This window comes from Cyprinus carpio, chromosome A21, assembly GCF_018340385.1.
Source record: "Cyprinus carpio isolate SPL01 chromosome A21, ASM1834038v1, whole genome shotgun sequence".
In the NCBI taxonomy this organism is placed as follows: domain Eukaryota; kingdom Metazoa; phylum Chordata; class Actinopteri; order Cypriniformes; family Cyprinidae; genus Cyprinus; species Cyprinus carpio.
This window is the reverse complement of record NC_056592.1, coordinates 4,242,605-4,258,321: the sequence shown is the minus strand read 5'-3', so window position 1 is coordinate 4,258,321 and position 15,717 is coordinate 4,242,605. Positions and strand designations below refer to the sequence as shown.

The 15,717-nt window shown below is 33.7% G+C and overlaps 1 protein-coding gene across 1 annotated transcript in view; it reads right to left on the bottom strand.

Moving 5' to 3' along the window:
- Positions 1 to 15,717, bottom strand: part of LOC109080552 (collagen alpha-1(V) chain-like) — a 94,662-nt gene that overhangs the window by 40,055 nt on the left and 38,890 nt on the right. The window contains exons 5-10 of the mRNA XM_042711402.1: positions 12,527 to 12,658; positions 6,299 to 6,400; positions 5,048 to 5,590; positions 3,848 to 4,303; positions 3,422 to 3,478; positions 284 to 325 (exon numbers count right to left, since the gene is read on the bottom strand). Of these exons, the coding sequence (XP_042567336.1) occupies positions 284 to 325; positions 3,422 to 3,478; positions 3,848 to 4,303; positions 5,048 to 5,590; positions 6,299 to 6,400; positions 12,527 to 12,658 (1,332 nt within the window). The remainder of the gene's footprint in view (positions 1 to 283; positions 326 to 3,421; positions 3,479 to 3,847; positions 4,304 to 5,047; positions 5,591 to 6,298; positions 6,401 to 12,526; positions 12,659 to 15,717) is intronic.

Here is a 15,717-nt window from a genome sequence, read left to right as displayed (position 1 = left end):
TCCTAGTTACTAGCTCACTTTTCCATCAAATAGTCGTGTACATTACTATTTTTTATGGTGCAATGTATAGCACAGTCTTGCTCTGAAGTAGCTTTGGTAAGTACAACTCATTTTAGTGAACCAGCGAATCAGTTGATTCAGTTCAAGTGATTGGTTTGGAAGAAGGTTAGTTTTTTTATGAATCAGTTGACTCAGATGATTCAGTTTAAGGAATCAGGTTCAGAGGTTTGGAGGTTAGTTTTTTTATGAATCAGTTGACTCAGATGATTCAGCTTAGACTTACTGTGGGACCCTCTGGACCAGGTGGGCCTTCAACCAGCATTCCCTACAAGAACAGAAAAACACAAACACATTAGAGTAACAGCGTAAACACAAGCTGCAACATCAGTATACACAGCTTTGGTGAAAATCATTTACATTTGTGTGGACTGTGTGTGTATGTGTGATCTGCACCAAACAGCAGCATCAGGAAATCTGTTAAAGCACTGTTTCGTGCCAGAAAAATACTTATTTTTTTTTAATTAGACTACATTACCGTAATCTTATATTTAGTAATAGAAATTGTCGACTAAAATAAATAAATAAATAAATAAAAACTTAAAAAGCAATGTTTTTTAAGTATTTTAAAATTTACAATTTTTTTATTTTAGTTTAGGTTTTAGTAATTTTGTTATGTTTTTGCATTTTTATTATAATTTTTTTATATTTCTATAGCTTTTTTTGTAATTTTAGTACTGCAGATTAAAGTTTATTTATTTCAGTTAGTTGCCAAGGCATTCCTAATTTTTACATTTTAAAAAAAAAAGCTTTTTCATCTAATATTTCAATTTTACTGTGTATTCTTCATAAGGAATCGATTCTAAAGTCCAAGAGGATTTAAAACCATCACAGTCCGTTAAATCATGCCTCAAAAATATTAGACTCTGACATAAAAGCACAAAGTAGAATTTTCATCCATGAAAAAATCTTGTGAGTGACAAAACTGTTGTAAAACAGGCAATAAAGAGGATACAGTTATACTAATGAACTATTTTAGTTTTCGAAAGAATTGTATGTTGTTAGTCGCTTTGAATAATAGCGTCTACTAAACGCATAAATGTATTCATTAAACACTGTTTATTAAACATGGTGTAATATATTGCTGCCTTTAAAAGGTAAAAGTCTGAGAGTGTTTTAGACACTGTGTATTGTTTAAACATGCAAAGATTTCCATCATGGCACATATGTTTGGGAAAATCATATTAAATCGGATCAGCTGTAACCAAATATACTGCGATAAGTATCAGGACATGCGAGCTATTTTGTCTGGAAGTCATCAGTCATGATCAATTACTTATCAAAATGTGCTTGCATGAGTTGCGTCATAACCACAACAGCGCAACTATCTCAAAAAGCATATGAAGATTGAATTATAGTCACTGAGAGGTCCAGAGCCCAACGTGCAGGATCATTACATATGCAGAGCTCAGCCTCACTTAAGTTCCAGAGAACTTTCAGATATAAAAGAACAAACAGCATTTGTTTGTTATAACATCTTGGTCTAATCTGGTGCTTTTTAAAGATGCTGTGGGTCTTAGCTCTGTCCCGAAGGCATCGTCCGAGTGTGCTGTCGTGGCAGTGGGCATGTTCGCTTTGTTTTGGTGCGTTTCTTACATGCCAAAAAACACAGAGTGGACAAAGTGAGTGTGTGTGTGTGAGCCGAAACGAGAGAGAATGTGGGCGCTTGCAGAAAGAAGCATATGATTTGAGCATTTTTCTCTCTGCACATGGTCATCCTTCATTTAAACCAGCTGTCCTGGTCTGCATGTTTGTGCTTTTCCTGGACTCTGATCTTCTCATTGATCTGTTCTTGCATCTCTGTAACAGCACACTAAAAAAAGTCAAACCACCGTGTCATTTATTTGAAGTGCATTTTTATATTGGTCTAACTGAAAAATCATGGTTTCATGTTCCGTTTGTCTTCGAGTAAATAACACTCCCATAAAAGCTAGCATTAGATTCTGGCATATACACCAACTAAATAGTAAGACTGTAGAAGTAACCTGTGCTTCACTGCGACACTTTCATTTCCATCAAACAAAAATGTAAGATATAGAGGATATTTTATGCAAAATGATTTTCTTTCATTCCTTTGTCCATTGTAATGTAGATCTGTTTATGTTTTTTGTTTTAACCTGTCAAATTTGAGTATTATTGTTTATTTGGGTTCTGAATTCGTTTTTATTATTTTTATTATTATTATTTGTAACTGGTATTTGAACTTTTTTCTGTGTTGTGTTGAAATTATTGTGGGTTTTGTTAATTTTTTGTACATAACAGAAAATATTATGCATAAAAAGACATCACAATAAACATAAAGGTCTTTTGAAGTTGTCTAAACTAAATTAAACATTGACTAAAAAATGTTTTTAGTTGTATCTACTTTCATATTACAGCTAATTTAGTTTTGTTTTGGTGAAAATAAGTTTTAAAAAGTCAAACTAATTTTATATGGACATAATAACTTTAAGTAACATAACATGTCTTTATAATAATTAAATTTTTAGTACTTTATAAAAATAAATATTGTTGATTAGTATAATTAGTTGATAATAAACCAAGATGTGGTTGTCTCCCGCTGAGATTGCAATGACATTTGTTTGAAGTCTCACAGCTGTTAGACATCAAGAGCCACCTGAGCAATAGAGACTGTATACAAAGACAGACAATCATTCCCAACATGCACATTTAATTGCATGGTGAACACATCTGTGAATCTGAAAGACTGTAGAGTCTGAAACAGGAGTGACTTGTTCCTTTAGAACTAAAAATGCAAATCAGGTGTAAATCTAAATTAATCCGGGACAGGCAACTGATCCACGTGTCTCAGTCTAAGCTGTTGAACATGTGCATGAATGCAAAATTGGACGGATGTGAAAGTGAGCAGAAGATGCAATAAATGCAAGACCACACTTGGAAACCTTCCTTTGGTTTGTGTCTATAAAGGTTTGTCAATATGCCAACCACCTCAGGAAAAAAACTTCTATATTGTCATTCATCTTGTGCTCTTTATATATACATTTATATTAGAGAAGAAAACATGAGGTCATAGAAGACATTTTGTTGATTGCTTGGTTTCTATTTACATCATGAAATCTCACTAGTTCAAAATCCTGCTATACGTGTATATATATAGATGCTGCTCTTTTGAAATTTCTATTCGTCAGAGAATTCTGAAAAAAAATACATATCATGGTTTCCACAAAAATATGAAGCAGCACAACTGTCTTTAACATTGATAATAATAAAAAATGTTTCTTGAGCAGCATATTAGAATGATCCTGAAAATTCAACTTTGCATCACAGGAATAAATTACATGTTAAAAATCTTACAAACCCCAAACTTTTGATCAGTATGTATCATATAGTAAGTGACACTTACGGGTTCAATGATTGCAGGCTCTCCTTTTTGCCCTTTCTCTCCTCTCAGTCCATCCACTTCAGAAACACAAACTCATTTTAACTCCATCCAGATCAATGTATATCAGTGTAAACACGATACGGATTATAACAGGTAATAAATGCAGTTCATAAGGTAATTGCAGGTAATAAATAAAACAAACAATTCTGACAACTTGCTATGGTAGATCAGCCAAAAATGAACTATACTTCACCCTCATGTTGTTCAAAGCCTGTCTGACTTCTGTGAAACACAAAGTGAGGAATTATATTGAAAAGAGAGGGAAGTACATTCTCCTTTTGTGTTAAACAGGAGAAAAGTAAGGCATACAGGTTTGGAACAACATGAAGACGGGTAAGTGAATTATACCTATACGTTTGCACAGAGGTAGGCGGAGCTATAGGTCACCTGTCCGTAGATCTCGTCAGTCTCGGCGGGCAGCGCTTTGTCGCCATCAGGGTACAGTTGGTCATAATCATACATCTTCTCCAGGTCTGCATCGGTGTAATCCGTGATGGACTCCTCCTTAAAGCTGTCGATATCGATGGAGTCTGTCTCTCCACCGATTCCCCCCTGTCCTCCCGTGGCAACAGACCCCGCCCCCACGCTGGCCCCAGCACTGCTGGATCCTCCCCCAACTGAGCCACTCGAAGAAACAGATCCGCCCCCTACAGAAACAGATCCGCCCCCTACAGAAACAGATCCGCCCCCTACAGAAACAGATCCGCCCCCTACGGACACTGAAGTGCTGGTGCTGCCGCCGCCTCCTTCCACGGTATACTCTCCCTCTCCGTATCCTTCTCCATATCCCTCTCCATAGGTCAGATCCTCACCGTACAGGTTATCATCATAACCACCATCAACCTACACATTAGACAAACACAAGGCTTCAGATATCATAACCCTTCATAACTCGATGTTAGTGCACTGGATGTAGTATTCTAGTATTTTCAGTGGTGATTCTCATTAGATTCTCAATCCCGTAGTACAATAATATTACAGTTCTAAAACAGGCTTTATTTTCTTTAAACAAAATTTTAAGACTTTTTTCAATTTACAATATAATTGTTTTTATTAACTGGAATGAAATATAACCTGGACATGTTCCTGACATGCTCTAATGAAAGAGAATGTTGCAGTGATTGCAATAATAAGCAAAACTTGCAAAACATTTTAAAGACATTTAAAACACAGAAAATTCTTGAAATAATAAAACAAAATTAAATTAAATTAAATGAGACTTTATTCCTGAGTTTAGTAAACTCCACCTCTGTAAAATAGGATATTTATGCATTATTATACTAAACAATGCAGTAACTGCAGTAAAACTTGCAAAACATAAGAAAGATATTTAAAACATAGTTTTAGTTGTATATTTTTTATTTATTATTAAAAATTATATACTATATTTAATAAAATCAAATCAAATAAAAAGTTATTACTAAATGTTACCAATAAAATCTATTATATCTGAATTAGACTGGAGTTTCCACCTCAGCAAAATAGGACCTTAATACATTATACTAAACACTAAATATTATATATGACTGAATTAATTCTCACTTAAAAGTGAAACTGTTTTGGATAACTAGTTCCAATAAAACTCACCGAGGTAGAGCTGGAGCTGGAGCCAGTACTGACTCTAGAGCTGGAGCTGGAGCTGGAGCTGGAGCCAGTATTGACTCCAGAGCTGGAGCTGGAGCTAGTAATGATTCTGGTGCTAGAGCCGGTGCCGGAACCGGAGCTGGAGGTTCCATTGTGAATGACTGTGGTGGCTGAATGTACTCTTCCACTTCCTCCTCCTCCTGATGATGATGATGTGATGATCCGCCTGTCCAGGTCTCCCAGTCCCATATCCACCTCACTTCCCAGTCCCATATCCACTTCTCCGCCGGCACCTGTGTCTGTGCTAGTGATGGTGATGGTCCGGGAGCCATCAGGCCGTGAGGTCGTCTCGTCATAATATGTTTCGTATCCGGTCTCGTATCCGTCGTAGCCGTCATACGTTTCGTCGCCAGTAGTCGTGGTAGAGCTGGATGATGAAGATGATGAAGAGGAGGATGACGAGGAGCTACTTGATGAACTGCTGGAGCCTCCTGTTCCACTAGTGATAACTGACGAAACCACACGACCGCTATCCGGAACAGACACCTGGTAAACACAGTAAACAGACACTGTTTTAGAATAAACAGTTGAAAATGAATGATCAGATGAATGCACTGATTTCTTGATTCCATTTCAATCCAGCTGATCCCATTTAGGAATATTTCTGTTACAGTGTTTTTTTTTTTTAAGATGTAAAAAAAATGTATCTGCAAATTAATGCTGGGAACTGAACTACTGATGGTAATCTTGAGTAATAGTGCCGCTCCACATTTTTATTTATTTATTTTTTTTTACTTGCAAATATGAAAAATTATAGAAGAACACAGTTTAATGTTGAGTTTAGAAATCAATATGAAATTGTAATTACTTACTTCACCCACTCCTAACTACTATGAATTATTTTGTAATAATTAAATTCCATTTTCGGTAATTAAAAAAAATAAAGCTGACATAAAATAATAATAAAATAATAGATAAAACATAAAACTTACAACTAACTGAAATAAATCAAGTTTAAAGTGAAGTATTGAAAGTAGTGAAAATTTGTAAAACTACAATAATTAATGAATTAAAAACTACAATAAAATAAATGAACTAACTTTAAACAGAAAAAAAAAATCAAAGGCACATAACAAAATGGCTAAAACTTGAACTAAAATTAAAATGAAAACTTAAAAAAAAAAAAAAATCATTCAAAATATATACAAAACACTACAACAGTACACTAAACAAAAGTACTTAAATAAGGCTGACCGTTAGGTCTTCAGTTTCGGTTCCAGTCGTTTCATCGGTTGTCGTTTCTGCGTCCATGTCCTCATAGTATGGATATTCGTAATAGAAGTTATCCTCTGTGTTCTAAAGATAAATGTTGAATATTGAGTGTTAATAAATTAAAAAAATACTGTACTATCACCAGTGTTCAAGAAAAAAAAAAGCTGCCTAAAATTTGTTACTATTATGAATAGTATCTATAGTGTGTTAAGAGTACATTTATTCATTTTTAGCTTTCTTAGTTCTTTTGCAAGTGCATATGGGTAGTTGGCAATCTTCCATGTAGTCTCATGGAATGAGATCATACACACTGCATGCATAATAATTATGTTTGAAAAATGCTTTTTAAACTCGTTTCAGATGGAAAACAGCACATCCTACCACATACTACCCACAAAGACACAAAGCTGCACATGGATCCATTTTGCCAATATGAGAAATACAAAAAAAAACGAATGATTTCTGAGCCTGTGGACATGAACATGAGTTGAGTAGAGTCTCTCAAGAGTCTCTCAAGCATAGACATCTTGTTATTATGGTAATTATGACAGGATGTGAATGCATCATATGTTAACATAACTTGTTTTCTTTAACAACCTCAACAAAAAAAGCACAGCCATCATTTTATCTTCAAATTTATATTTGAGTGAGAGCAAATATACAGTATATAAATATATATTTGAATATAAATTGTTTCATATTTTCTATATACTGTATATATGTGTGTGTGTAATGTCAAGTAGGGATATGCCGGTATCAAATTTTCCTGTTGCGATTAATTGATAATGTTTTGTCACGGTATGCGGTATTATCACGGTATTGAAATTAAGTTTCAAAAAAGTGGTCATAATACAGTGAAACAGGTTAAATAACTTTTTTCTTATAACAAAAATAACTGAACATTTAAATACAATAAAGCAATACAAAAAATATATTTAAAGTTAAAAGTTTTACACTGATTAAAGTGCAAAAGAACTTTAAAGACCCATAGGTATCACTTTACAATAAGACCTCTTTAGTTAACCTTAGTTAATGCATTGACATTCACAATGAGCAATAGCTACATTTGCTACAGAAGTTATTAATCTTTGTTAAAAAATACAAGTCTTAGTTCATGTTAGCTCATTAAATAACAAAGTTGCAACTTTTGATTTTAACAATGTGTTATTAAATATTGGAATACCTAAGATTAATGAATGTTCAGAAGAATTTTTCATTGGCAGTTTGTTAACTAATGAAGCACTAATGTGAGGTGTGAATGAACAATAGAGAATCAAAACACTTTCAAACAATATGTAGGGCATGTTGTAGTCCAGATTAAAATGGAAAAATTTTATGAAAATATGTAAATATTATTTTATATTATTTAAATGTTTAGAAAGTAGCAGCTGCTTTTATTTATGGAGTTTCCAGGGTAATGGCTGCATTTTCTGCAGTTTAGCGCCATCTGCTGTCAGAGAGTGAATGTGCTTTCATTCAGCACGTCTCTCACGTGTTCCTCCATGTGCTCCTCATGCGTGCTTGTTTACATCAGAGCTCACAAGCATACAGCAGTATTGTGCATTTTGACCAGTTGATGGGAAAAGTATTCTTAAAATGCATTCCAAATTCTGAATATTTTGTAATATATAATTATTCTCGGTATTTAGAAGTGCCCACGATAACAATATCGTGCATATTCATTACCGCGATATATCGCATTACAGAATATCGGCACATATGTAATGTCAAGTATATGATATGATATGTAGGACATTTCATTTGTATTTATTAATTTTTTTATTTTACTGTACTGTTTTTTCATTCAGACAGGTCTTCATACTCTCATTCATGAGTTACTCATGGGATGCTAATTAAGCAATTCGAGCAGCACTCTTCATTTAATAGACTGAAATTCCCTGAGAAGAAAGAAGAAAGGAAAGGAGGGATTTCCTCCGACTGAGTCCAGTGGAAATCCATGTTCTGGATCTAGCGAGAAAGAGAAGAACGTGAAGAATTCCAACCACTCGCCGACCTCTAGCTCGGATTCACCGTTCTGCCTCTCTCTTCCTAATTCCCACACATTAGCAATGGATAACTCATCACGTTTTCATCTGTAAAGATGTTTCTCTGATACTGAAGTGATGGACTGGTCAAAGGTGCATGGGGTTTTCTTTCATATTGCCCCCTACTAATACCCCACACTCAGATTTACAGCTCCTGGCACACACAAAACTGAAAAAGGTGAATGTGAGGTCAGCAGAGGGTTATTTCCGTGCCAACATGCTGACATCAAATCCCTGAAAGATGTAAAAGTCCATGCATGGCTGAAGACGCACCACATGCTGCAGTCACATGAATATCATTTCGTTTTACAGGCATAGCTCAGAGATAACTTTACCATATATTGGCCACAACAGTTTTTCAATAGAAAGCTTAATTTTCTGAAGATTACTGAGAGCTGTGTTTTAATTGTTGATTTTTTTATTATTTTTTTTTCATGTTCATGTTCCTGAATATCAAATGTGACCCTGTACAACAAAACCAGTCTTAAGTCACTGGGGTATATTTGTAGCAATAGCCAAAAATACATTGTATGGGTCAAAATTATAGATTTTTCTCTTATGCCAAAAATTATTAGGATATTAAGTAAAGATTTTGTTCCATGAAGATATTTAGTAAATTTCTTACTGTATATATATATATTAAAACTTAATTGTTGATTAGTAATATGCATTGCTAAGTACTTCGTTTGGACAACTTTAAAGGTGATTTTGTCAATATTTTGAGTTTTTTGCACCTTCAGATTCCAGATTTTCAAATAGTTGTATCTCTGCCAAATGTTGTCTTAGCACAACAAACCATACAGTACATCAATGGAAAGCTTATTTATTCCCTTTTCATATGATGTATAAATCTCAATTTTACCCTTATGACTGGTTTTGTGGTCCAGGGTCACAAATGGTCGAGCATGATCATGAACGGCAAGGTCCTGGGTTCAATTCTCAGGGTACATGCATATATGCAGGATTAAAGTTGGAAAAACATTATTTCCAAACACAGTCAAATACACATTTATTTGACAGGGTCAAATAATTAACAGGCTTCACCATTCTTCTCCAGTTGATTGATTACATTAAGAATAGCAAATGTTTTTTGTATTACATGTTTTCTGAAATGTCATATTTAAATATGCACATGAGGTGTTATTTAATTAAATATGAAATTATATACAGAGTTTATACAGAGGGAATTTTAGATCTATAAATCAGAAAATACTGTCAACAGCCAGAAAAAAAAACATGTTTTCAGGAATAAAATGTTTTATAAAACCAGACGAATGATATATGAACAAACCCTTCAGTAAAAACCTTCATAATAGAGATAGGAATAAAACTGTAAAACTTGGTGTGTGTAAGTGCTGCTGAAGTGGAGAAAGAAACTCTCTGCCTTTAAAGATATGCATTTTTACTATGTTTTTTAAGAATAAAATGTTGCATAAATCCAGGCAAATGATATATGATCAAACCTTTCAGTAAAAACCTTCAGAATATGGTTAGTAATAAAACTGTAAATTTTGGTACATGCAAGTGCTGCTGAAGTGGAGAAAAAACTCAACAACCTTTAAACATATGCATTTTTTACCATGTTTTTAGGAATAAAATGTTGTATAAAATCAAGCAAATTATATACTGTAAGAACAAATCCCTCAGTAAAAACCTTCAGAATATGGTTAGTAATAAAACTGTAAATTTTGGTACATGCAAGTGCTGCTGAAGTGGAAAAAAACTCAACAGCCTTTAAAAATGTGCATTTTTACCATGTTTTTGAGAATAAAACCAGTCAAACGATATATGAACAAACCTTTTAGTAAAAAACTTCAGAATTTAGAAATGAATAAAACTGTAAAGTTTGGTGTATTTGCTGCTGAAGTGGGATTTTTTTTTTTTGTTTGTTTTTTTGAGAACTTTTAAATTGTGTGAAAACGACCTTAAAAGATATGTATTGTAATTGAGATCTAAAAGACACAAATAGATAAAATGCAATAAAATAAAAACTTTAAAGTATTTTGAATGTTTTCTTTCTAAAACAACACATGCCTGAAAAACAATGTTTTTGCCTGTAATGTCTTGCCGTAAACATTGAATCCACCAGAAACTCCAACACTATTGACAATATTTCAGTTTTATTTGTCACATAAATGTGAAGTGTGATTTTTCGCCTGTCATTTGCATTAAATTCAGCATTTCTCCACTTTTTGACATTCTCACCATTCGTTTTGCCCCGTGGTCTATCCCACAATTCCCTCAAGCCCACAGTTTGCTCAGCTCCCACAGAGAATCAATTGCAAACATTTGGCCATCTCAAACATTATTCAGCTTAAACTATTTTCTCATCTGTTTTACATGCTAAATCTCTCAGTCTTTCATTTAATGCCTTCTCTTCCTCTCTCTGTAGTGCTCAGAGGATATTGGCATCCGAGTGAACCCAGATGGACGGAGACTGAATATGAAGTCAACTGACCCCATGAAATAAAGATGGGACTTTTGTGGTTTTTAGTCCATGTCTGCTCATATATATTTTGGTATACTCATAAATGTTAACATAATAATCATTTTACACACTTAAAGGGATGCTCCATTCCAAAATGAAAATGTTGTCATTAATCACTTACCCCCATATCGTTCCAAACCTGTAAAAGCTCCGTTCATCTTCGGAACACAATTTAAGATACTTTTCGATGAAAACAAATTCCTTTGTCAACGGTCTCCTCTGTGTCTGTCCATATCACTGTATGCTGTGCATGCTCTTCTGTGTCATCCGCGGCACAAGGATGCGCTGTTTTATTTCAAATCAAGCTAAATACACATAGAAACAGCGCATCCTTGTGGCGCGGATGATACAGAAGAGCATACGGTGATATGGAGAGACAGAAGAGACCATTGACAAAGGAATTATTGAATAAAGTCGTTATTTTTTTTTTCTTCGCTTACAAAAAAGTGTTCCCGTCACTTCATATAACCCAGATCGCACGTCTGATGGCAGATGGAGTATTCTGATGACGACTTTCATACCTTTTATGGACCTTGACACTGTTATTTATTTGGCAGTCTATGGGACAGTCTCAAGCCTCCAGGTTTTCATCCAAAATATCTTAAATTGTGTTCTGAAGGCTAACGGAGCTTTTACGTCTTTGGAACGACATGGGGGTAAGTGATTAATGACAAAATATTTATTTTGGGATGGAGTATCCCTTGCATGATATTTCTACCAAAAAGATTTGAATATGAATTTTGAATTTTATTTAGTGACAAAATAATGACTTTATTTATTTATTTTATTTTATTTTTTGCATTATTACTATAAGTGCAGAATTAGAATTGGAAAAAGTTTATTTCCAAATTCAGTCAACTGAATACATATTTGTTAACCCAGGCTGAATTAACTGGAATTAAATATAGTAATTATCTATGTGATTAAAGCATCAAATCCACTAGAAACGCACTATTGGCAAATTCTAAAGTTTTAATTTGTCACATAAAAGTGAAATGTGATTTTTTGCTTTCTCGTATTTCTACCAGAAAGACTCAAATATGAATTTAGCATTTTATTTAACAAAAAATAATGCCTTCTCTTTACATTTTTTACGTTATTAAAAAAATATGTCAGCAATACTGATTCGGAGCACTCTACAGGACAAGACCTGCTTCAGCACTAAACGATAAAGATGGAAAAAGCCATGAAGAACGGATACGCCTGAAACACACACACACACACACAAGTGTGGGCAGGTATTATTACTCCATTTTAATTTGTTTCTCATTCCAAAGACTGTATGAAAGCTGAATAATGTATAAATAGTCAAACAGTGCATGCTTTGTGCTGTCAGATATGCCAACTGTAACACCAAAACCAGATTTCTGAATAACGGATCACCATTAAAACATATCTGTTACTAAAATGGCATAATAATTGCTTGGCTAACGTTATGGTTTTATTTTTGATTTAGGATTTAAAAGTGCTTTGGGTGTGCAAACACTCAATAAGATGTTCTTGACTTCAACAGAGCTGATTTGGACCAAAGCAAGAAGGTTATTGCTCGATCTACAAGGAACACATCTCTGCTGTATGTTTTGGTTTGGTTTTATTCAGAGGATTCTGGAATGCCCTCAGTGCTCCTCCATCTCTAAAGGGAATGAATCGTGGAGGAAGTACTCTACATGAACTTACATATTCATCAGTGTTTGGGTCTTGGTTCTGGGGCTGTTCGGGTGCAGCAACCTCACAGTCAGGGCTGTAGTGCTCACAGTAGTCAAACGCAGCACGATGGTCTGATACAATCATCAGCTGCTGGATGTCACCCTGGAAACAAAGAAACCAGCTGTTAGAACTTCTGAAATTAGCATGAAACAAATAAGGAGAATTGACATATCTTTGTACTTGATACAGGCCATGTAAGAGACAAATAAGACAGAGGGCCATCAGAGAGAGTAACATTTCTACTTCCTATAGGACACCGTGAGGGTGGATGCCATATTTAATTTGATGCAAATAAAAATAAGGCTATGAAGGATGGAAGTACAGTCCATCCAATGCACAGTTAATAAACAATTATATGTTATACGGCATACAAGGCTCACATTTACTAAGTAGTGTGATGTATTTAGACTCTACACAAAGTTAATAACAGGCAGCTAGAGCTAAGGTAATATTTTAAAAGAGCTAGGTAATAATAACATAGTTCCACTGTATATATATTATGTATATGTATATGTATATATTATGCATAATAATGTATAACATTGTTATTAATAATAAAATAACATATTATTGTAATTAATAATATAAATATTATAAATACAGTTTACTATTTATTATATAAGTTCATTTTATTTTTTAAATGAACATTTATACACATGGAACTATAAATAAATATATAACAAATTCTAAAAATATATGTAATTCTAAAATATAAATGAATTAACCATATAAATTAATAATATTAATAATAAATTAAATGCATTATTATTAATGATATAAGTTACTCTACATACTTCATACTTCTACCATATATATATATATATATATATATATATATATATATATATATATATATATATATATATATATATATATATATATATGTATATATACTGTTAATTGATTTTAAGTCATTAAAATATACAATTAAATGTCATTAATTATATAAATATTATTCATTAAATTTCTGCCTTCAGTATGTTGCCAAATAATGAGATCATTCAGATTTCAAATGAACATATTTTCGGAGAAAAACCGAATACAGTTCTTGCAAAACACATGCATCTAAAGATGTTTTAATGCAGCACAGATTCAGCAGGAATGACGTTCACTAATTAAGTCATAATCATTTTATATAGCAATTTATTATGTAAGTCAGATCACTTCAGTTACTGCTCAGACTGATTATACAGTAAGTGTTTGGAATAATGCAACCGTCCAAGAATCGTTAACAGAAAGTAAACGGAATAAGAACTGTTCATGATTTGCCAACCCTACAAATGAAATGTATACTAATGCATGAAAAAACATCTACAATAATCACACAAACCGAACGAGCTGAGCCTTCATATGAATCAGGAAGTCAAAACAGCATTATGTCAAATTTAACCAAAACTCAACACATAGAAACAGGAGAGAAATAGCTGGGCTTTCTGCAAAACAGCTGTATACTTTTTATTCAATAACCATGGTTTTTGGAAAAACAATGAATACAGTATGGAAAGGTATGAAAACACCTGTTGCAATATGACAGGAAACACAGATACACACACACACACACACACACACGGTGAAAGTGGGTCACAGTCTGGGAGGAGAGAGTTGAGTCAGAACCTGAGTGGACACTAAAACTGTCCAGTCGAATTAGGACATAATGACCAGCAACTGTACACTTAAACACACACACACTATGAGACAGAAACATTCCCTTCCCATCTGAAAGGGTAATTTTGTGTTTTACTGACTTCGCAATACATGCTCACTGCAAAACAATAATCCACTTGTCCATAATTACTATAATTTGAGAGCATTTCTCTCTCATTCCCACATGCACACAAACACAAACACACACAATCCTTTCAATCATGACCTGTATAATCTGATTCAAAAACAAATGACTCTTTTGAATTAGTCCAAAAAAAAAATGGACAAATATTAAAACCATTAGAGTGTTTATATCAGCAATTGTTTTTGTTATATTCAGTGATTTTTAATTGATGTAATCATTTAAGTTTCGAGAGTTAAAAGTTGTTCCACTCATCATCATATGTGTGCAACTAAATGAATAAAGCATTATTCAAAAGCTGACATTGCATCATCATTGCAAAAATAGCATTGTTTCATTCCATTTGTAAATGTCCAGGAAGCACCGCACTGATTTATTATACCAGTCAGATTACTGTATCAGCCTAATCAGTGACTCTTCTTTGTTATACATGCACAAATACACATTTTTCCCACAGCGATCCGAGGAAACTTGTACAAGCAGGCGGAGAAAATGTGGGCAAAGTGAGTGTGAACTCAGGAAGATGAATGTCTGGAACTGACACAAGTTTAGAGTCAAACATGGAGAGACTAGCGCCCACACATACACACACACACACACACACACACACACACACACGCATTATCTAATGGAGGAGATTTAAATCATCACGTGAAAACAGAGAGAGAGAGAGAGAGAGAGAGAGAGACCGCCGCACAGAAGGCTCTCCAGGCTGTGTGGAGATTTGGCTGTGAGAGCTGCCAGACAGAATCAGCACAGCAAACACAAGCGCTGCAGAACATGACCCACAGAGAATACTGCAAAACAAAATGCTTCTGGAGTCGAGCAAACAGCAGAACACAGAGCTCTAGAGGACGCACTGCATAACAGAAACATAACTTTCATAACTCTGGTGCAGGGGCACATGCTCTAAGTTATGATTTAAGCAAAATATGTTTAGCAAGGAAGCATTAAATTGATCAAAAGTGAAAGACATTTATACTATTACAACATATTCTATTTCAAATATATGATTTTTTTTTTTTTGAATTTTTTTTTGAGAATTTTATTTTCTTTTGTGTAGATATATATTTTAATGTGGGATAAATGAGGGATAATTAATTATTTTTTAATAAACAATTGCAAAGTGGAGCATTAAATTTTTCACTCTGTGTATCAAAAAAAAAAATTTAATTTAATAAAAATAACTAATTGTTTAAATGAGACAGATGGGCCTGGATTCTGACTGTGTATTACAGATGATAAATCTTTTTGATTAAATCATTCATTTTTTGTGATTAGGCATGTATGCAAGTGCATGCAAATGAAATTATTAATTTATGGCATTTACAGAAAAGCACTACTAATACTATTCAAAAGTTTACTGTCAGTAAGA